This window comes from Metarhizium acridum (assembly GCF_019434415.1).
Source record: "Metarhizium acridum strain ARSEF 324 chromosome Unknown scaffold_31, whole genome shotgun sequence".
Lineage (NCBI taxonomy): Eukaryota > Fungi > Ascomycota > Sordariomycetes > Hypocreales > Clavicipitaceae > Metarhizium > Metarhizium acridum.
In genome coordinates this window covers 1,025,115-1,046,120 of record NW_027094018.1, presented here as the reverse complement: position 1 = coordinate 1,046,120, position 21,006 = coordinate 1,025,115, and the positions used below count along the sequence as shown (strand labels likewise).

The window sequence follows — 21,006 nt, the reverse complement described above, 5'->3', positions numbered from 1 at the left end:
GTCTGGTGGTTTGCGTTGCTGTTTGGCGTGTTAGGATAAGCCACAGCGCTCGTTTGCCTAAACAGCACCTGGACTGGTGGCTAGAGGTCAACTGTCAACTGGTCAAGTCCCAGGTGCCATGTTTGCCAACGTGCTTGGCCGTCAACGGTCAATACTCAAGCGCCGAACTAGGCACCTACCAAGTTAATAGGTACTTTACCAAGTAGGTGCACTGGTGTCTGGTGTGCCAGATGTGCAGCCTAGCCTGCCACTCAGCCGCCTTACACATTGACACGCAACGTCAGAAAATACCGTGAATGTTCCATTTGCTCCGTCAGGTGGGGTCAAGGCGGGGAGCTTTTAGATGCCGAGTTCTCAAGACCAGACATCTGCCTCGGACACTACCACCGGACCAAAGGTGTTAGGCCTAGCCCGAGACTAATTTGTAAATGCCAATTCATCGTTCCTCGTGGCGAACCACTACTTGCCTATCGGTCCATCAACCTGCTGACGCTGGTGTAGCTTTTGTCAGCATCTCGATCCCTCCTCCCCTTCTTTATCCGATTGCCCCTCTTGCCCGCCTCGGCTACCTACTTTATGTGGATTGAGCCGTGTCCACCAAAAGCTCACAATGTGGCGCTGACCAACTCCGGGAGGGGCGGGCAAGTTGTGGCTGGTCCGCCGGCAGCTGTTTGGGGTGTTGTAGCAGATACCTTTCCTGCCTGAGCCTGCCGCCACGTCGTGCTGCATTCCAAAGCTGCAACGGTCGGTGAAGTGCTTCGCTATGACGCTGCAGGTTCGTGTACTCGGTACTTGCGTCCTACAGTACTTCGTGCCCAGGCCGTCACATCACCACCTGATCTGATAACCATGTTCATTCGCTCCGGCTGACCAAATCCGAAGCACAAATTCACCACGTCTCATCAATCACTCCCAACAAAGCCGCGGTGATAATGACTCAAACTTCCCAAAATCAACAGTCATAGATACTCACACACAGGTTGTCGTCCGCAACATTCCAGTACACGTCCTCAATTCGATCACAGGCCAAATCCAAAAAATACCGCCGGCCGCAAATTTGTAGCTTTCTCATAATAATCGGACTGCTGGCTTTGACTGTTTCCGTGTGCCACGTCTCTGTCCAGGTCTTCCTTTCGACGATGAAGATTAGAGTTTGGATATATTCGCTCATATACTCTCTTCTACAAGAAAATGTGCTCTACCTTGAGAGCCTCATTCTAGTTTGATTCAAAACAGGTTCTTTCTTAGCGTACAGTGACTCCAATATCCCTTATCATGCCTTGTAGCCAGACTCGGCCAAAGACTCCTTCAGAGCCTTGAGGGCATTGTCAACATCGTTTCGCTTGGGGTCCATCTGTAAAGGAGCGCACGTTAGCACATTGTTTTCCTAGAATAGAAAAAAAAGTCTAGCCAGGGGAAAGGGTGGCTTACAGCCGAGGGTCCCATGTGTCCAAATCGAATATACTTGGTGCCAATCTCCTTATGCAGCCCACCGGCGAAGATGATACCTTTGTTCAGCAGCTTGGGCAGGATATCGGGAATGCTGACACCATCTGGCAGATAAATGGCAGTCATGGCATGAGCCTGATCCTCGGGCTTGGCTGCGACAACCTTCAGGCCAAGGTCAGCGACAGCCTTCTTGACCTTGTCGGAGACCTCGATGTGTCTCTGGAAGCGCTCTGACAAGGGGCGGGCCAGACTCTGGCTGACAGCAGTGTTCAGAGCGTGTATGAGCTGCGGTGAAGGAGTGGAAAAGTACGAAGGCTTCTTTGCCTCATAGTTTTGCATAACTGTCACACCCGAGGTCAGCTATTACCAGCGGTCAGGTATCAAGTATTTCACGGCGCCTTCTTACTAGGAATCCATCGCTTCATAGAAGCAAAATAAGTGGCGGGCTCTGTCTTGCGGTTGTGGACGACATCAATGGCACGGCCGCTGAACATGGAGATGTGCAATCCAGTAGGGCAACCAATAGCCTTCTGACCGGCGGTAACAACAGCATCCAAACCCCAGTCATCAAATGCAATTTCCTCGCAAGCAACACTGCAGACACCGTCGGCAATGATAAGAGTCTCGGGAGAGACGCGCTTGACAACATCGCTAAGGCTCTTGAGGTCGAACAGGACACCAGTCGAGGTATCAACATGGGTGGCAGTAATGATCTTGTACTTCTTTTCCTTGAGGGCCTTCTCAATCTCATCAGGCTGAGGTCGGCCGCCCACAGGCCCGGTGATCTTGGTGACATTGGCGCCATAAGCAGTGAGGCAGTCGGCGAATCCGTCTCCGAAGTAGCCGGTGCTCAGGACAAGAGCATTTTCACCAGGCTCGACCAAGTTGACAGCGACCATGTCCCAGCCCAGAGTGCCAGAGCCATTGATAACGAAAGGCTGTGAAGCTGGATTGGTGGTCTGGAAGAGCTTCCTCAGCATGGAGAGAGTATCACCAAAGGTCGAGACAAAGCCGGGGCCAACATGGGACTCGCTGTCGAATTGTAATGGCAAACAGTCAGCAACTCCCCACAGCTATTCTTCTCGCCCAGGGGTCACGTCAAGTATTTAATTTGGAAGGACGTACCTGTAGTGAGCCATGGACTGGAGCACGGCATCGTCGAACTCGATGGGTCCGGGAATCATCAAAGCAGGATGAGCAGCTTGAGAACACATTTTGGCGACTTGTTGGCGGCGGCAAGTACTGGGCGAAGGTTGGTATTTGGATTGAGCGCCTCGTCTGGCTGAAACTTGGAATAATGGTCGGGGATGTCGATGTAAAGAAGTAGAATATGTCCTCGGACCAAAGCTGGTGCTGCTGGAGCTTGTTGAAGAAATGGAGGGGTAATGCAGGCTTTGGCGGGGCAGAGCCGACAGCGCTAATGTCAACGTCCCCTCCAGCGGTCGGGCGGAAGCCGGGGCTCTCGAGAGACGCATGGCGCCGAGTGGCCAGGCCGTGTGCGAGCCTTTCGGAACGAGGCACGGGCGCTTGAACCACGTCGGGATGCAATGCTCAATTGCACCCGATATCCCAGAAATCCCAGATATTCCAACTCAAAGGCAGCTGTCTGCTCTAATCACGGCTCTAAAAAGCCGCAGGAGGGTGTCTGGCTCTTGTGCAGTCTCCGTCAACGGAACCAGGAAGAAGAGAAACCAGGTTGTCGAAAGCCGCGCAGTGTCGCTGTCGGCTACGGTGCCGGTACCGGGCCAACCAGAGCGCTGGCCACCGCCGTCTTCCGCCTGATGCGGCAGCTGAGCCATGTGAATGGGCGCGGATGAGCGCAGATGGGCACCCGGCGTTTTCCGGCGTCAGGTATGTACATACTAGGTACTAGGTTACCAGCTTCGCTATTCCAGAGCGCATCACTACCAAGTGTATTGATGCATACAGACCGAGTAACCTGTTTCTTCTCAAGCACCAGTTGACCTTTCGATGTTCCTCGGTGCAGGTACCGTAGCGCCCGAGAATTCCTGTGTCGGAAACAACAGCCAAGTCATTTTACACTCGCCGGCCTAGTTCTTGGCTGATTAGTAACCTTTTACAGTACTTTCCGCTTAAAATCGGCTCGCCTCACATTGTAAATCATCATCACCGTTACTCTGAACCCCGGCCGACTGTGGACCTTCAAATAGCCCTCAAGGCAAACAAGGTGAGAAGTGACTCTATTTCACTGCTCTTTGAACCCAAACTCGACCGCAGCGCTACCAATCGCCCCCTTCCCCCCCCTTCTCCTCTTCCATTTCATCCCAACTGACCCAATCTTTCTGTGGAATCCAAAATAGGTTCCCTGGGATGTCTACATCAGGCAGGCAACCTTGCGGCTACTACAAAGTCCTGAAGATCCCACCTTGATGCGTGACGATTCACCCACCCACGTCCACGCTTCTACGAGCCACTCGTACCACACTTTTGTGTCGTCTGTTTGTCGCCACATGCTTACTTCCAGTTCTGTGTCGGCTGGGAACGATATTGGTTCCTATATCACCATTAGTCTGTTTCTGCTGCATGTACTAGTCAGGGATGGGATGAGCTCACTTTGAGGGGGAAGAAGATGGGGAACCAGGAAATCATATCCTTGCTCTTCTGGTCAATCCTCTCGGGGTGCGTGCTGATTTCTACCTTTTCCCCCTTCTGACTCTCGAGCTTGGACTCGTACAGTGTAGATTCAAAGTATCCTGCCAGGCCGTGTGTGACGCCCTGTGAGCGACACACAAATGTAACATGGCAGTATCGAGAGTTGTGGTCATTTGCACCCGCTGCCCCGGCCATGCTACCGCCGCCGCCACCCATAATGCCACCGGAGCGCCGGGCATCAATGTTAGTCAGCGTCGACTCCGGAATAGGGTGAGAGAATTCCCATGCTTGTTGGAATCGCGCATGTCCAGGGACCCTTTGGCAGACGAAGTCGAGGGCGTAGAGCCTAACGACCCAAGGGGTGTTGAAGGCTGTGGCTTCAGTAGCGGACCGTGCCAAGATGTCCCCGTATACTTTGGGCGTAGAAATGGGACTCATGTGCGCCGTGTAAGAATGAGGAATGGAGATGCCGTGAGGTTTAGCAAGAACGTGCTGGATGCCATCCAGGCACTCGGGCGAAAGTTCATTATCGCCAAATGATCCAAGGAGTTCGGAAATCAAAATATCAACTTTGCCGTAAACAGGGCCGCCTGAAGATTGGGACACAATGGGGCCCTTCCAAGCCCGCATATCAGTCTTGACGACGTTGACTTTTCCGCCCCAGAGCATGTGGTTCTGACGCAAGAGGTAAACATAGGCGTTTGGATTCTTTTCTACGGCCCAAATTTCCACTTTCACGCCGGTGTACTCTGCCGCCTTCAAGGCGCGCGTAACCAAGGGTCCTCTTCCAGACCCGGCTACTGCGATGACAACGACACCTTCCTTAGAGGTAGGCAGGTCGAGTTCTTTCCATTCGGACAGTGCTTCAATGACAGCTGCTTCATACTGGTCGTACTTTACCGGGTCTCCTTCGAATACTTCGTACGTAGCTGATTCCAAGTTATCTGATAACGGTTGAAGTGGAGATTGCAACCAATCCTGAAAACTTGTCAAAGTTGGTGACTCCAGAGCCGTCAAAGAAGGTTGTTGAGACTCCAGCCATTGCAAGTATGCCATGTGTGCGTCGACACCTGGGCGGCTGTTTTGGTTGGTCGACATGCCAGCAGCGTGTGCTAGGCTGGGGAAGTCGTCGTCTGTCATTTCTGGCCTGTTGGCTACCGAAAGGATTGATGGATCATCCGCCTTGAACTTTGATGCGTCATGGCCAACGTCGCACAGCAGAATCCAGGGTGCGGCCTTTAGTTTCATGTAGCTAAAGATCATTTCCTGGTGGTGCCTTGACAGAGACGGAAAGCCACTTTTGTTCTTTTGGAAGACTTCTGGACCGATGGTCAAATAGTGCAGGGGCTCCGCAAACCATCTTGTTTGCAAGTCTTTCTCGGGCATCATTCTGGGAACTTGGAGAGCTAGATTGGCACCATTAGCCATGGTGCTATTCGCATTGGCTCACAAGATGGCTGTTTAACATACCCACAAATAATCGGAGGTTATAATTGCAGATTGATCGAACATGGTGCCAAGAAGCCCACGCCGCGAAAAGATCAATCTCCTTGCTTCCCGGTGGTGCAGGTGTTTTCTCCTGAAGTGACGACAGAGTCTCAGTCTCCTGGTCAGTTGTCGGTTCTCGGTACATTGGCATGTGGACCAAAATTGTCAGCGCACTGCCAATGGTAAGGGCCTCCTGCACAGCACGAGAGTACTGTGCCAAGGCCTGGTTTCCACCATTTTGGGAGGCATCGCGAGATGGTCCAGCGATGATGATACTCCTCACACCGCAGAAGTTGGCATAGTTGATCTCGAGGTTCAGCACTTGTCGCGAGATACTAGCAATCAATGGATTGTTTGAGCACAAGTCGATCCATGGGCTGATATAAGCTGTATACGTGTTGACAGTAGGCGAGGGAAACAAACCAGTATCGTCTGGTGTCAGAGGTGGGATAATCGGGTCGGCGCGTGACCCTGTCAGCGTGCTCGTCGACTCTTCGTTGTTGTCCGCCAACAATATCAGATGGTCGGAAACTATTTTGAAAACCCTAGACCTGAAGTGATCATTTGTGACTGGTGTGGTAGCAAAATTGATCTTTTCCAATTGTCAGCAAAGATAGATTGCCACGATGGCAAAATCTGTCACACTTACACCTTGATTAAGCATGTATCCATATTGCAAGTCCGTCAGTGGCACAACTCTCTTGGAATCATGCCGTCCAATGTGAAAAGGCGGTGCCTGAGCCCCGAAAGAGTCCGACATTGTCATGTCAGCTGCTCCAAATGACATCCTGCGGATTGAGGCCACCAAGCTCAGGCTTCACATAAAGGGAGGCTCTCAATCAATTGAATCGCCAACCTGTCGAGTGCCGAGTCTTCCAACCTTCTGCCTTTGGGACCGCCCGATTTTGAAGAGCACCCTAGGGAGGTCTATTTACCTGCCCTCGTGAGATGCAGGATCAACAGGCAGTTGTTAGAAGTGGGCGGTTGAGGGCACATAACAGACAGCATGCCACTTTTTCATGAGATTGCCTGCGCTTACGCACAGTGTGCGCCGCACATACGGCTCAAGAGAGTGCTGGTGAGACTACCATGATTTTCCAAGCTGTCTCAAAACAATTCAAGCAGCAAGCTCCTAAATTTCTCAGGGGGGTGCTATTTTGAAGATGCAACTTGTGGTTTTTACCAACACTAGGTACGAAAAGATGTCTTTGGCTCACACCGCTACAGTGCGAAGGCACCATGTCCAAGCTTACATGCACTGTAGCTTGCACCAGGGTCCTTATCGATAAGATTCTACTTCTTGTCCCGCCAAAATTTTCGAGACTAAACAAACCACTTTTAACGTCCTCAGCCTTGGCCGGCCGCTCCACAGACCAACATCGTTGTCAAAATGTCCGATTTCAGCGAACCTAAGGCTACTAAACGGGCAAGCGCCGATATCGACGAGACTTCTAGGAAAAAGTCCAAGAAAGGCGATCGCGAGGGCACCTACAACCCGTATCTCGCCCACATGGACCAGGAGAGCAATGGCTATCGCGGGGATGAAGCACCGCCAGGTTCGGCCTTGGAAGGCATGAAGCGTCGCCAAACCACTGCTGCCCAGGCTTCCAAGGCGGAAGATTCTGCCATCAACCCTTTTACGGGAAACCCCCATTCTCAGCAATACTTCAGGATTCTCGAAACTCGCCGGGATTTGCCAGTCCACAAGCAAAGGTACGAGATCCTTCTCCAATCCATTCAACTTCCTTCTTTCATACACGCATGGTCTCTAACCTCATTACCTTAGACAAGAATTTCTCGAAAAATACCAATCGACTCAAATTCTCGTGTTTGTTGGTGAGACTGGTTCTGGCAAAACAACTCAGATCCCCCAATACGTTGTATACGACGAGTTACCCAAGGTCACCGGCAAGCTCATTGCTTGTACCCAGCCTCGTCGAGTGGCCGCCACGTCCGTCGCACAGCGTGTCGCCGACGAAATGGACGTCACCCTCGGCGAGGAAGTCGGTTACAGTGTCCGTTTTGATGACTGCTCGAGCTCCAAAACTATGCTCAAGTACATGACGGACGGTATGCTTCTGCGTGAAGCGATGCACGACCACGACATGTCTCGCTACAGCTGCATCATTCTCGACGAAGCCCACGAGCGTACTCTTGCCACCGATATTCTCATGGCCCTGCTGAAGCAGATCGCCAGCCGTCGACCGGACCTGAAGATTATTGTCATGTCTGCCACGCTTGATGCGCAGAAGTTCCAGAAATACTTCAATGACGCTCCCCTGCTGGCCGTCCCCGGTAGGACGCACCCCGTCGAGATTTTCTACACGCCCGAGCCGGAGAAGGACTACGTCGAGGCTGCGATTCGAACCGTCTTACAAATCCATGCGTCCGAAGGCGATGGCGATATTCTCCTCTTCTTAACCGGTGAAGATGAAATTGAAGATGCCTGTCGCAAAATCAGCCTGGAAGCCGACGAATTACAAAGAGAGGTGGACGCGGGGCCTCTTGTCGTATACCCATTGTACGGGACCCTGCCGCCTCATCAGCAACAGAAGATCTTCGAGAAGGCCCCGCCGCCTTTGAGAAAGGGCGGCCGTCCCGGTCGCAAGGTCATCGTGTCTACCAACATTGCAGAAACCTCGCTTACCATTGACGGCATTGTATACGTCGTAGACCCTGGTTTCAGCAAACAAAAGATTTACAACCCTCGTATTCGAGTCGAGTCTCTCCTCGTGTCGCCCATCTCCAAAGCCTCAGCACAACAGCGAGCTGGTCGTGCTGGTCGTACCAAGCCTGGAAAGTGCTTCAGATTATATACGGAACAGGCGTTCAAGAAGGAGCTCATACAGCAGACGTACCCTGAAATTCTGCGATCCAACTTGGCCAACACGGTCCTGGAACTGAAGAAGCTCGGTGTCGAAGATTTGGTTCACTTTGATCTTATGGATCCCCCTGCGCCAGAGACAATGATGAGAGCCCTCGAGGAACTTAACTATCTCGCATGTCTGGACGACGATGGCGAACTCACCACGCTGGGCAGCCTGGCATCAGAGTTCCCTTTGGATCCTTCGCTGGCAGTCATGTTGATTTCCTCCCCCGAGTTCTTCTGCTCCAACGAGATCCTCAGCATCACCTCTCTTCTGTCCGTGCCTCAGGTCTTTATCCGGCCCGCCAACAACCGGAAACGCGCAGACGAGATGAAGTCGCACTTTAGCCATCCGGACGGCGACCACCTGACGCTGCTCAACGCCTACCACGCCTTCAGGGGCCAGGCTACTTCTGACCCAGACAGCCTCAAGCAATGGTGTCACGAGCACTTCCTCTCCTTCCGCCACCTGAGCAGTGCAGACAGCGTCCGGGCCCAACTCAAGCGCATAATGGAGACGCACGGCTTGGAGCTCGTCTCGACGCCATTCGAGGACAAGAACTACTACACTAATATTCGGAGAGCGCTGCTGGCCGGCTTCTTCATGCAGGTCGCCATGAAGGAGAGCTCGGGCAAAGTCTACCGCACTGTCAAGGATGACCAGGCCGTCTTGATCCATCCATCTACCGTGCTACGCACGGAGTTTGACTGGGTCCTCTATAACGAATTTGTGCTCACGTCGAAGCAATACATCCGTACGTGTACGGGCATCAGACCAGAATGGCTACTCGTAAGTGACAACCTTGACCCCCGCGTGTTGGTTTTCAAAATCTGTCCTCTGGCTTTTCCCTGTTGTCTGTCTTCTCCCTGGTCCTTGATTTTTTTTTCAAAATGCCACGCCCCCCTCGAGAATACCGTTTGTCACCATACTTACCAAACGTCATTGTGACAGGAAATTGCCCCGGTCTACTACGATCTCGATACCTTTGAGCAGGGAGACATCAAGAGATCGCTAGCCAGAGCGGCCGAGAAGAAGCGGAGAAAGGAGGCAATGAAAGCTGGGCGATGATGACTCGACAAGAGGCTGATACAGCCCAACGATAATTTCCTTATCCACATCAAGCGTCATTTCACCATGCAGAAGAATCAAAATCTTTGCCCAGGCCAGACCATACATGCATCGGAATGTCCGGTCTTTTGAGGGAACCCTGTAAACCGGGGAACCGTGGCATATGCAAAAGGTGCAACCGAATTCCTTTTCAGAGACCGAGAAAAAGATTTTTGAAGAGGGTGTTTCATCTAGCGAACGATTACTCGTCGATTTGAGAAGCTAGGGAGGAGATAGATAGCATCCGGTAAGACGGCGAGACACTGCGCATAGAAAATGTGCCTGGAACAAGGCGGTAGAAATAGAGCCGTGGCAGAAAAACATGCACTTCATTCTTGCTTCCGAGAAGGAAAAAAAGAAAAAACAACCCGAGACCAAAAAGCCACACATATTGAATTGTCCGAATCACCTATCGTTGATGATGGTGGCTATTAGCTCACTGTGTTGAGCAAGGGTGCTTCTCCCCACAAGTCAACCAGCCGGATCGAGCCGTATGTAATGCCATGTAGGAGACGTTCAGCTCTCGTTGCTATGTGACGCCAGGTATTGGACATGCAACTCTTGTCACACGTTGAAAACAGCGTCGACAGGCTTGGCAGAAGTTGGTTGTTTTGGCTCCTTTGGGACGAAGTATTCATACGGAAGTGGCGCAAGTTGTAATCTGCACTTTGTACCCCGTAATGAAGCATCGCATTGCACCGCGTCACATTGTGAAGTTGTGCGCTCTACCCAACACCGGGCACTTGGAGCCTTCAGCTGCCACCCTGTGTGCCGGCCGGCGTCTATTGTGCTGTCGTTGCGGGGCCTTTTTTTTCTTTTGTTTGTGCATCCTTGTTTCTCTATTTCTCCGTTTCTGGCAGCTCGCCTCGACATATTTGGCGATCGAGGTTGCATGCAGCCTGGTAGTACTTGGTCGCACATGTCGCAGATTAGATGCCCAACGTTAACAAACGCCACCAATGAGCGCTAGTATAAGGCGAACCATGATCGCCCGTGAGCTGCATATTGGCCGATGACATCAGAATACAGATAGAAAGAGAGCGGGAGAGAGACCAGAAACCAGAGAAACGAAACCGCACAGAGTTAAGCAGCTCGCTTTAACACGTCGGCAAAGCAGTGGCCTTTGCTACTCCGCGTAGTTACCGCGTCGATGCCACTGGCACCGGGCTTGATTTTGCCCCTTGGCCGGTGGTCAGCTACCAAACATGGAGACAAACACCAAAAAGGTACGGAGTGCAATGAGACACTAACGGTCCGGCTCGAGTGCCGGAACGAGCTTCCGTCGCGGCGGCCATGAAGGAGGGTGGAGCCTCATGTATGGGGATTCTTCCGCGGGAAGGTCCAGATGTCGACAGAAGCACGAGCAGACACAATACTAGTTGCCTGGACAGAGGGGTAATGCTATCCGGTCTACGGAACGTGTGCCGACTATTATATAGATAGTGCAGGGCACCAGGGCCGGCAATTATAACAACAACGACGATGTGTCAGAAACCGTGCTATCTCAAGTCCATGGTGTGTAGGCTTGTTAATATCGCTCGTGGTCGCAGGAGTATCAATTGATCTGTAATCAGCGGCCCGGGTCAGTGCGAGATTTGGTTGATGAGGGTGGCAAGCCCCAGACAAAAGGATCAAACGAACCAGAGAGCAGAGGCAAGGACAAAGAGAAAGGAAAAGGTCTGTAGAGGTTACTGCGCCAATGGCATTTTGTTCCTTCATTTACCGACAAATCTCTCAGTTTTGAACAACGACCCATTCGGAATGGGGCCAACAGCTTTCGACGCAACCAGGCCGACCTTCATCCGTTATGAGAAGCAGGCCAACTTGTTTTGTTCATCAAGGCTTTCCATCACCCCCGCCAACTTGAGCACTGCATAATGCATGCTGCTCAAGGCTCAGAGCTCGGGGCTCACCTCGTGTCTCTCAAGGTGAGGGGGAAACTGTCGTCTTTACAAATCAAACGAGGCTAGGCGTGAGCCAACAGGGCCGTTATTGCATCAGCGTCAAGGGCCATGGCGATGCGTATAATACCGTACAAGACCGTATGTACGTTCGAAGGGTGCCGTTTCGCCAAACGAGCGGCATAAAACATCCGCTCCAGTTTCCAGTTCGTCTGGCTCTCCCCTGCTTGAGACGGATTAGTTAGCCTGGTGGGAGGGAGCACTGCAGGCGCCTCAAAGCTGGCTCTGCTTGATCTGCAAAGCACAGTTAGTTAATACACCACCCAACCTATGGGACTCGTCCCACTAACACAAGCCTCGATACTCAACTGTATGTGGCTGATGCTGTCAGACAGCACCTTGCTGCCCGAGAACGGAGTACCTACTTTTAGGTAGGCAATATTATATTCGTAGACTGCTGGGCGACAGGGCAACCTCTGCATGGGACTGGGATATTGACATGTTGCACGCCCCCGGTCAAGCCTGCAACGCATCTGGCTACATGCTTTTTGACACCTTTTTCTTCAATGACAGAACCACGACAGATAGCCGCCGCGTGGTCGCACCAAGACCAAAAGTTAGGACAGGTCTGCGTCATTGATATTTTGCAACCACGCCGTACTTCCCAACGACATGCAGTGATGCATCAATGGCAATACCCAAACCACCACTAGTTGTCGCCATGGTGTGGCATATGGCGTTGCCGTAAAAACAGCACCGCGGATGTTTCTGGCGATTCAAGCTCATCGGGCAATTGTCCATGCCATGCCCAGATGTGTGGTATCCGCGCCTTGATTCATGGCATTGACGTGAAGCTTCTGGTTACCGAAGGGGAAAATATTTAGCCAAGGGAGGTCCAGTTGCCAAGACGGGTCAAACAAAAGGCTCGCGTGGCCATGTCCTCCGGTTCTAACAGTCCTCCAATTCCGGGTCTAAAGTTGTACCGTGCAACTACCATATCATCTCTTGTTTTGGATGTGCACATGTACACAGCTACACAGCTATTATGGAGCACATGAATCACATGAATCTCGTCGTGTTCTTTGTTCGCACTCGAGACAATCAGACCGCTCTCATGATGGACGAGATGCAGTGAAGAATGGAGAGGGTGTGGTGCTGCTTGGCCAGACTAGCTGATTGATAAAATCACTAGTAAGACCCGCTTCTGTCGTTATGCAATCCCTGTTCGGAGTAGCATCAATGCTTTTTGGAAAGGCCAAGACGATGGGACAACATGAACACAATGCAGAACACGTCTGAAGGCCTTCACGAAAGGTGATGGCGTGTAGAGTTCTCCCTCCCAATCGTACGAACGAAGGGCGCCATTGTATCGTTGGTTTACCTGTGAATGAGAAGACGTCAGTTTAAAGTGCGACTATTCAATTCCAAAGAGACAGGACTGCCATGTAGTATAAACACATGCATGTATGTGCATACACCGCGTGTCAGACTAGCCTCTTCAACCCACGATAGATTTAACAGGGGATGTGTGTCTTGTCAACCACACCTTGTATCGTTTTGGCAAGGACCCTGGCTAAAACACCTCTTTGAGCTTCGATTTCTTGACCCAAGCCCCAAGTACACGTCAGGTACATTGGCGTGTTAGGGGTTGTTGGACGTTGGCAAGGCCCCATTCCCGCTCTGGCCATCACCAACTTCCGATTCGTTGTTCCCATGCCCAACGTTGGTTCAGAAGCCTCTCACCCGCCTATCCCGGTAACTAAGCCTTCGAAACTGGGCCTTCTGGCTAGTCCAGGGCAAGCTCACGGAAACAAGACGCTGGAAAATGCCGAGAACACGCCCCGGATACACGCCACACCCGGATCGCGGACGTTGAGTTGAGTGTGAGCTCTTCCAGAACATATATAGACACGTCTGGAGCTGTTTCGTCTGTAATGAGCTGCCTTTTCCTGACATCCAAACCATCAATCCTATCATTTCCCTCTTTCCTCCATGCACATATCACAAACCCTCCTACCTTCTGACTCACCGAATCCAACCTTGATTTTTCCTGTCTCTCGGCTCCCTCTGTCAACATGTCTGGTGGTTTCTACAAGTATCGTTGCAAATACTTTTATACCCATAACTGCCAAAACTGGGTTTGGGTGAACAAAGCGCCATGTGCAACTTGTATGGTAAGTCCTCGTGGCATGAATGAGGTTCCTATATTAGCACGCCTGAAATTTGAGTGCTAACAGAAACTACAGGCTGAAGGACGAGATGACGAAAAGGCTCCCACTTCAGGATGGATGATGTCCCGAGACATTGCGGTGCCTCGTGTCCAGGATGGTGTTCTGCAATACGCAATGATGGAGCTTGTGGCTCCCACTGTTCCTGGTGAGGACTGGTATCTCAGAGACAAGGTTGCTCGACTTCTCCCTGCCGATTCAGTAAACAACGGCATGTCAGCAGCAGCTGGAAATACTTCTACTGAGTCTTGGACTATCAGAGACAAAGCTGCTCGGCCGCCACCAGCTGTTCCAGTCACCAGTGCCATGCCCGAGGCACCCGGCCTGGTGTCGTCTGGGCAGTGAAGAGCAACTGAGCAAGAGAGCCCAGTGGAAATGGTTACCGGGTCGTATCCCACCTCAAAAGTTGTATGCATCTCTGAGCCCCTGTGCTCAGATGACTGGGAGGATATGTATGTATGCAAGATATCCAGCATCTGAGCATATGATTTAAGGCTTTACCGTCCCGATTGGAGGGTTTGTACCAAACTGACGTAGCTCCGGCATGTTGAGTTGGCGAACAACCATGTATTGCAGGGCACAACAACTTGAGAAAGACGGCGGATAGCCAGTGGAGCGTTCAATCTCCACTCAGGTCTTATTTTGGAGAGGGCCTGACCTAAAAATTGCTCCTGGTCAGGGTAATGCTAATTGTTCAATGCAATGGCAGATAGACAGGGGGGACTTGGGTTGAAAAAATTCCTCGATGATAAAATTCTAGCCCTGTTTTTTTTTCTTCTGCACTCCCTTATGAAATTTCGTACTGGTACTCCGTACCTAGGGGGTAGTTATAGGGTACAGAATACGGAGTACTCCATACTTAATATCATCCTTTTAAGCGAATAAAAAAAAATCTTGGATAATGAGTTTCGTCGGTCCACGCTGCGTTGTAATGCTGAGGTCATACACCCCCGGAACATCTCTTGACCGACATATCGTGAACATGTGCGTTGCATCTTTGACGCGCTCGAAGTGGCACCATGAGTTCGCCCCGGTTGACACGTTTGTGGTGTTCATGTTTACCGCACAGGCAACAATAGTATAGCTCCCTTGTCGCCTACATCGCATCTAATTAGACAAGATACCAAGGCAAAGCTCATCTTACTGCACCAGGTATGATGAACGCGTTCTTCTGCTAGTGCACGAGACTGTGTACCGTTGTTTCGCAATGCTGGTTTAAGGTGGGTTTAATACATGTGGACCCTGCGTCACCGTTTCGTTGAGGCGTCGGGAAGCAGCCGAAAAATGCTCACATTGTACTCCGTACTCCGTATTTGTGCGATGTATTGTATTGTGGTGGAGAAGTGGTTGAAATTTGTCTGCTTTTGGATCTCCACGGGCCACTCTATTCCCAAGTCGCAATGGAGATTAAATTGCCGCTACAACAAGCGATGTCGTGCTGCACAGTTGAGCGGCGGTCAACATTACCCAAGGAAAGAGAGACGCCATGCGAGACATTGCTCGGCAGAAGTATTTGAATTTTTCTTGTGGAAGATTGCATTTCGACAAGAGTGCAAGTGAGTGGCTCTACACCTTTGCCAGCTGCCATCGGCGTTGGAGCCCCCACAGAAGCTTGCCAGCACAGGAATTTTTCAATGTTTGCTTGAGGAAGGAACTCTCCAACTGATGTTTGACATGGAACGTGGAAGCTTTTTGCGGCCCTGCAAGACCGTTGGTGGCGCCTGCCCACTCCTGTCAATGACTTGACGCATGGCTTCCTTACGCGCTGGACAACTCGGAAGGCGAATCACAACCAGAAGGACCACATTCTGACTCGGCTCAGCGGGAATCAAAGTTCAATCTGCATCCGAGAAAACAAAAGCATGTCGCAAGGCGCGTTCCAAGGGTGCCCAACGTGTTTATCATGACCTTCCTGACAGAGTTAGGGGCCTAGCATGACTTGTGAGGGAGGGTCCGGATGGGGGAGGGAAAAAAGGCCATGTAGGTTCATGACACCACATATCAGTCCCAACACCGGTGCCAGGGTCCTCCCTACATGACAGGGACAAGAAATTTGGAAGTCAGTGCAATGAACATGCAATGCGCATGAAAGTCGGGATCACCTCTTGGCCTACCTTCGGGAGCGTCAGAAGCCCTGCAGACCCATTTGGATGAGGTAGTATCGTTGGACAGGGTTTATGCCACGAGGGGTGAGGGTCCATTAATCGGTTTATTATGAGCTCATGATTCCAAGTATTCTCAAGGATAGCAGCAGTAAAGACAAAAGCGTCAACTGGTCTGTCGAGTCTGTCAAGCTGCCATCCGCGGGACTCCCCGTTGTGCCACGTGGGTCAGTCACTCCAATACTCCAGCTATTCAGTCAATTGCAACGGCCTGGGAAAGCGTGGAGAGAAGGTGGTGTTCTCTCATGGTTTGGGGTTTTAGGTCGATGCTTGAGATGATAAATCCGCAGGGGAGCGATGGCGTTGGAACAAAGCTGAACCTGCTTTCAAGAAAGACATGCCAGTGATTCAACCGAGACTACCGAATAGTGTATAGCTAGATGCCTACTACGAACTGAAGATAGATGAGGGCGAGACAGCATGCTTTCTGCGACTGGATGATCCCACTGATGGCCACAGGTCTGCCCTACAACTCCGTCACCATGCATGAAAAAGCTACAACAATCATCGACAACCCACCAAGGAAAACAGGCCAACAGCTAATCAGGTTAAACTTTCGTTGCGCAGTGCATGCCAAGTCGATAATCATGCGGGATGCTTGCGACAAAATTGCCAGGCTCATCCGCCATCCCTTAGAGCATCGCAAGATAATCTAATCTGATTAGTGGAAGACAGAGTCTGACCGCTTCAATAACCATGACCCATCTTGAGGAAATTTTTTTGCATGACTACAATATGACTGCCGCAACCGTAGTTATCAGTGTTACAAATAAAGCCGTTGGAGCTCCGATCTGGATCCGACTAGCCAAGCTGCCCTTGTCTCCGAGGCCAAGGGGCAGACCTTGTTCCCCAAATGTCACATTTTGAGGGATGGTAGTATTGAGGCAACGTCCGTTCTCGACATCGAGATGAGCCAAGTCCTCAGGGACCTTGAAGAACATGTAGTTGTCCTTCGGAATGCCTTTAAAGCCCGACGTGTCATACGGGAACTTATCACCAGAGTCCGTGGCGCTAGTGTTCCGCAGAAAGATGCACACCACTTGCCCTGGGTAATCTTTGAACATCTGCGGGTAAGCCACCATTACATCGTGGTTGCTGGTATCAGCCACCAAGACAAACCGGCGCTTCGGAAACGTCTGAAAGATCTTGTCTAGCAAGAACCGTCGAATATGCAGCGTGGCCGACGCGTCTGAAAAGTTTAAAGGTCTCGTATCAAATGATCCAAGGGGGTACGTCTGGTATATGAATTCCATGTAATTCCTCGTCGCCTGCTCTGGAGTCGTGGTCAGGTAATGAAAGTGCATATTGTTAATGGACGAAGACCAATTGGCATAGACACTCGGCATGGTCATCCACGGCGTAAATGGTCGAGCAAACGTATTCATCAGGCCTTCCTTAGGCTGGTAAATCTTGGTCACGCGCAGAATATCGTCAATGTCCGAAACGACCGTCAACCCCGTCGGGGGCACCAAGTACGCCGTGGCATTTCCCGAATCTGTCCCCTCGGCATAAACATTCAACGTTTGGATCTTTGACGTTTCGTTTCCAGGTATCATGTATCCTCCATTCGGGCCCGTCGTGTTCCGAAGATCAACGAACGAGTCAAAGTCACCCTCAATGGTCGTGTTATACGGCATATGAATCGTTTGCGCGCCGCCCTTCTGTAAAATTACGCATCCCAGTTAGCACTTCTTTGCACGTTGCAGGAGACGGGATATCTGCATCTGTCCTTCTTACAGCGTTAACAGCACCCCCAGTGGCATTGGATTGCACCGCAACATTATTCCTCAAGTTCATCGTCACGTTCTTATTCCCCTGCTGCACCACGAAAATCGACCTCGTAACATTCCGCGCCTGCGCTTGCTCCGTCGCATTCAGGTCTTTGACACTCGTTCCGATCAGGAAGACGTTTGCGAGATCGTCAATCTTGCTCTGCGACACATTGGGAATTTTGTACACGTTTCCATGGATCCGGAGACTCCAGCCGTTCTCCGTCCAGTTGCCGTACGAGCTAACAACACCTCAGTCAGTATCTCGATACATGCCAGATAAAGACTGAGCGGTACTCACGGCAAATTCAGAACCTGCGTGGGTTCAACATCCAGCTCAGTGCTCGATACGCCGAGCGACTTTTCCACCGCAGTCCCTGTCGGGAAACCGTGTGGAAAGTTGAGGATACCTGATTCTACCAGGGAAGATACCTTGCTCTCAACGCCGCTGGCCAAACTCTCTACGTAGCTCTTGATGTCATCACCAAGTCCTCGTTGGTCGAGTGCGGCAGCCGGCGTCGGCGAAGGAGCACGCTGCTGAACAACGTTCGCAACAAGCGTCTGCTCGGCAATGGGTGCACCCGTGGGAACGGCCCATCCCAGCGCGCCGTAGCCGACTACCGAAAGGATGATTCTCATCGTTGATATGATGGCGAGGTTTCTTGGCAAAGGGCGGGAGAAGATGGCGTAATGTCTCGGGGTACGCAATTATACACATAGTCCATTGTGGCGTCTCTGGACCCCGCGCATCGCCAACTCCAGGAGCGTCTATCCTGAATCTTGTGAGTCGTTGGGATACGGCAGTCATCTTGTTCCTGCAGAACGATGGCGTCACTCTACAGGGGATATGATCCGGGCTGATGGATGCCGGCGCACGCCTTGTTACTTCATTGGGCCTTCGGTTTTGCTGGCGTCCAGGTCGATGTAGCGCTTGTTTAAATCAAGTTTTTTCCACCTACGCTTTAAATGGTAGGACTACGGCGAAACAATGGGGCGTCCGACAAATTAGAACACACACTCCTCAAGCATATCTATTGGCCTCGCTCAAACTGAAGGCTGCGAGTTTCAGTCGCGGCCTCGTTTCAGCACGGCGAGAGCTGATGTCATTTGTGGGGAGATGATTTCCTGCAGCCTTACATCATAGTCCTCGATGCCTCGTTGTAAATCACGGCGAGATACGGTGCCATGACTGCCCACCCTAAACTAAGTCCCTGCAGTCACCTGTTAGCTTCGAGCTTCTATCGCGTTTGGGGTATGAAAGGGAGACTTATCCCCTCACTGCTGGGGGGTTGTCCTCCTACCATTGCTGGCACGGGGACAACCAGAGCTGCCTACTCCCTCGAGGCCTGCCCTTTAAAACCAATCAACTGAGTGCCAATTCGTTACCCGATTGCCGTTCACCTTTCGTGCCAAAACTCCATTTCCCCCAATCCCAGACAAGCACGAAACTTTGACTCCAACTCGGGATGGGTCCCAGGATAAGGCTCAATGTAGAAACCGACAGAGAGGATTCAGGGTCGCGTAGTACTCATTGACTCAGATGCTTCCACGCTTTTCTTGGAAACACAGCAAACGTGAGACTCGACCGTCAATAAAACAACAACTCCTTCTGTGTGTTCTTCGCTGCCAACAAGGACTAGTTTTTGTATCCTCTCCATCATGCATCGTCAATGCTAGCAAGGAGGGCATCGACGCGCGGACAAAAGACATCCACAAAAACCGCGCTTTCGTCTCGATTCATTCCTTTCGGAAGGCTGTCGAGGAAATTGTCGAGGGTCAAGAGACACCACAACGATTGACTGGCATCTTTCGTCATTGCTTGCTGATTCTTGCAATGGAAAGTTAATGCGTGTGGCTAGGCTTGATGTGATCATCACACATATTGGGAGTTACCCCAGATGTGATTCCAAGTGCTTGTTGACAATGCGGTCAGAAGTGACACGGCAAGAAATAGCCTAGGCGACGTCGAGAGATCCGAGAGCATATCAAGTTTGGTGAGTCAGTGTATCAGTGAAGTGTTTCTGTTTGTACCCATGAAATCCTCACTGACACTCGGACTTGATGAGTGATTCCGGCAAGGCAATCCATTCGTGGTGATATTCAATGAAACGCAGTGACTGATAGTGTGTATCCAATGCTTGGCTCAACTCTCCCCGTTCGAAATGACAGTTTCTCTCTTTATCAACAGCATCTTTGGAACTGCCCATACTGGCCAACCCCCGGTTCCAGTAGATCGGGCTGACGAGTGTCCTCAGACCAGAGGCTCTTCTCGAATAGACTCATGGCTCCAATCTCTTGCACAGTATGGCACCATACCGTGACTGGACGGTTCTCCCTATCAGTCCGCCCGCCGAAAGACTCGTTTCCAGCCGGCCGCTTTTCAGCGGTTGACGGGTTTCGACTCATTCGTAGGCTTAAAAGACGGGTCAAACTGACGCAATACTACAACCAGATCTTATCTTAGGGTTAAGTTTCCGAGCCCATTCCCCTGTCCGTGCCTCCAGTTACGGGCCATATGTTGCTATAAACCAATGTCCTGATACGGGTATGAAAGCAGCATGGCGTATGTAAAAGAGCCTTGGAAGGGGGCCTGCAATAGACATTCCTCGCGGAAAATGAGATTCGGTAAACTGTGCGGGAGGCGACGCGAAGGAAGGTGCGCCGTGTTACAGAAGCGAAGGAGTGTTGAAATATGGCGTTGACGAGTCTCTGTCGGAAAGCTGCTGCATTGCAGGTTTTGTGCGGGAAAATGCAAGTGTCATGGACGAGTACCCAGGTGTGGAAGTGTCCAAGGGACTTGATTGTCCACAGGTCAGGATCGTGGTTGCGGATGGCAAAACCAGCAGGCCAATAAATAGTGACAAAAAAGGCCCATGCTTGCAGTCGCGTCTCGAAGCTGCCAAACGCGGCGGCTCTGACGCGAGAGCAGCTGACTTACTCCGTACTGTCAGGAGCTTACAGTGCGTATGGGTGATACTTCAGTAGTCCACACAGTGCGATGCTCTTCACATTACGGAGTACAATCCTTGCCATTCCACTACTCGTGCCCACCCCACTCTTTTAGGGGCCTCGTCCACCTAAAGGTGGAAATAGTGGGGTGGGCACGAGTACAGTTTTCGGAATTCTCCACAAAATCAACGCCTCCAATGAATGCTTATGAGCACCACATCATCTACAAACAGCATCTTATTTAGACAAACAACGATAATTTGTGCTAAGAATGATGGCCGAATCGTCTAATAGGTCGCACTATCAATCTCGGATAGTCAAGGAGCTTGTAGAGGCGGCAAAAAAGGCTTTTGACCCTTCGTCCGATGCGGAAAAGCGACAGTCCAATCTCAAGGTATACAATGAGATCATCGCAAAGTACGCTGACCTCCTGTGAGAATCTCTTACGATAGTCTAACAAGGGGAATAGGATG

General features: G+C 51.2%; 5 protein-coding genes across 6 annotated transcripts; 2 read left to right on the top strand and 3 right to left on the bottom strand.

The window, feature by feature from the left end:
• Positions 1-225: 225 nt before the first annotated feature.
• Positions 226-3,109, bottom strand: J3458_005145 (uncharacterized protein). The gene is made up of 4 exons (XM_007811763.2): positions 2,575-3,109; positions 1,856-2,481; positions 1,432-1,790; positions 226-1,354 (listed from the first exon to the last, which is right to left on the bottom strand). The coding sequence occupies exons 1-4, from the start codon at positions 2,922-2,924 to the stop codon at positions 1,274-1,276; spliced, it is 1,416 nt and encodes a 471-aa protein (XP_007809954.2). The 5' UTR covers positions 2,925-3,109; the 3' UTR covers positions 226-1,273.
• A 276-nt stretch (positions 3,110-3,385) lies between these two features.
• Positions 3,386-6,524, bottom strand: J3458_005144 (uncharacterized protein). Its single transcript, XM_066118620.1, has 4 exons — positions 6,200-6,524; positions 5,533-6,142; positions 4,024-5,468; positions 3,386-3,964 (listed from the first exon to the last, which is right to left on the bottom strand). The coding sequence occupies exons 1-4, from the start codon at positions 6,335-6,337 to the stop codon at positions 3,785-3,787; spliced, it is 2,373 nt and encodes a 790-aa protein (XP_065976140.1). The 5' UTR covers positions 6,338-6,524; the 3' UTR covers positions 3,386-3,784.
• Positions 6,525-6,901: 377 nt separating this feature from the next.
• Positions 6,902-10,000, top strand: PRP43 (DEAH-box ATP-dependent RNA helicase prp43). 2 transcript variants are annotated; one of them, XM_007811765.2, is made up of 3 exons: positions 6,902-7,263; positions 7,337-9,206; positions 9,369-10,000. In XM_007811765.2, the coding sequence occupies exons 1-3, from the start codon at positions 6,941-6,943 to the stop codon at positions 9,483-9,485; spliced, it is 2,310 nt and encodes a 769-aa protein (XP_007809956.2). In that variant the 5' UTR covers positions 6,902-6,940; the 3' UTR covers positions 9,486-10,000. The 2 variants fall into 2 exon arrangements, with proteins under 2 accessions (XP_007809956.2, XP_065976139.1); XM_066118619.1 differs by having other exon boundaries at positions 7,253-9,206.
• A 3,500-nt stretch (positions 10,001-13,500) lies between these two features.
• J3458_005142 (uncharacterized protein) lies at positions 13,501-13,998 on the top strand (the record flags this gene model as incomplete). Its single annotated transcript, XM_007811766.1, has 2 exons — positions 13,501-13,599; positions 13,672-13,998. 2 exons carry the CDS (start codon positions 13,501-13,503, stop codon positions 13,996-13,998), a joined length of 426 nt encoding a protein of 141 aa, XP_007809957.1.
• Positions 13,999-16,543: 2,545 nt separating this feature from the next.
• On the bottom strand, positions 16,544-18,223 carry J3458_005141 (uncharacterized protein; the record flags this gene model as incomplete). Its single annotated transcript, XM_007811767.2, has 3 exons — positions 16,544-17,476; positions 17,553-17,826; positions 17,886-18,223. The coding sequence occupies 3 exons, from the start codon at positions 18,221-18,223 to the stop codon at positions 16,544-16,546; spliced, it is 1,545 nt and encodes a 514-aa protein (XP_007809958.1).
• Positions 18,224-21,006: the final 2,783 nt, after the last annotated feature.

Excerpts from the sequence above, each read along its gene's own strand:
- J3458_005145 (XM_007811763.2), bottom strand. The coding sequence starts at position 2,924 with ATGCGTCTCTCGAGAGCCCCGGCTTCCGCCCGACCGCTGGAGGGGACG. Across the intron at positions 2,482-2,574 it reads CAGTCCATGGCTCACTACAG|CGAGTCCCATGTTGGCCCCG; the intron begins GTACGTCCTTCC and ends ACAATTCGACAG. Across the intron at positions 1,355-1,431 it reads GACACATGGGACCCTCGGCT|ATGGACCCCAAGCGAAACGA; the intron begins GTAAGCCACCCT and ends GCTCCTTTACAG.
- J3458_005144 (XM_066118620.1), bottom strand. The coding sequence starts at position 6,337 with ATGTCATTTGGAGCAGCTGACATGACAATGTCGGACTCTTTCGGGGCT. Across the intron at positions 5,469-5,532 it reads TAACCTCCGATTATTTGTGG|CTCTCCAAGTTCCCAGAATG; the intron begins GTATGTTAAACA and ends GTGCCAATCTAG. Across the intron at positions 3,965-4,023 it reads CCATCTTCTTCCCCCTCAAA|GAACCAATATCGTTCCCAGC; the intron begins GTGAGCTCATCC and ends ATGGTGATATAG.
- PRP43 (XM_007811765.2), top strand. The coding sequence starts at position 6,941 with ATGTCCGATTTCAGCGAACCTAAGGCTACTAAACGGGCAAGCGCCGAT. Across the intron at positions 7,264-7,336 it reads TTGCCAGTCCACAAGCAAAG|ACAAGAATTTCTCGAAAAAT; the intron begins GTACGAGATCCT and ends TCATTACCTTAG. Across the intron at positions 9,207-9,368 it reads TCAGACCAGAATGGCTACTC|GAAATTGCCCCGGTCTACTA; the intron begins GTAAGTGACAAC and ends TCATTGTGACAG.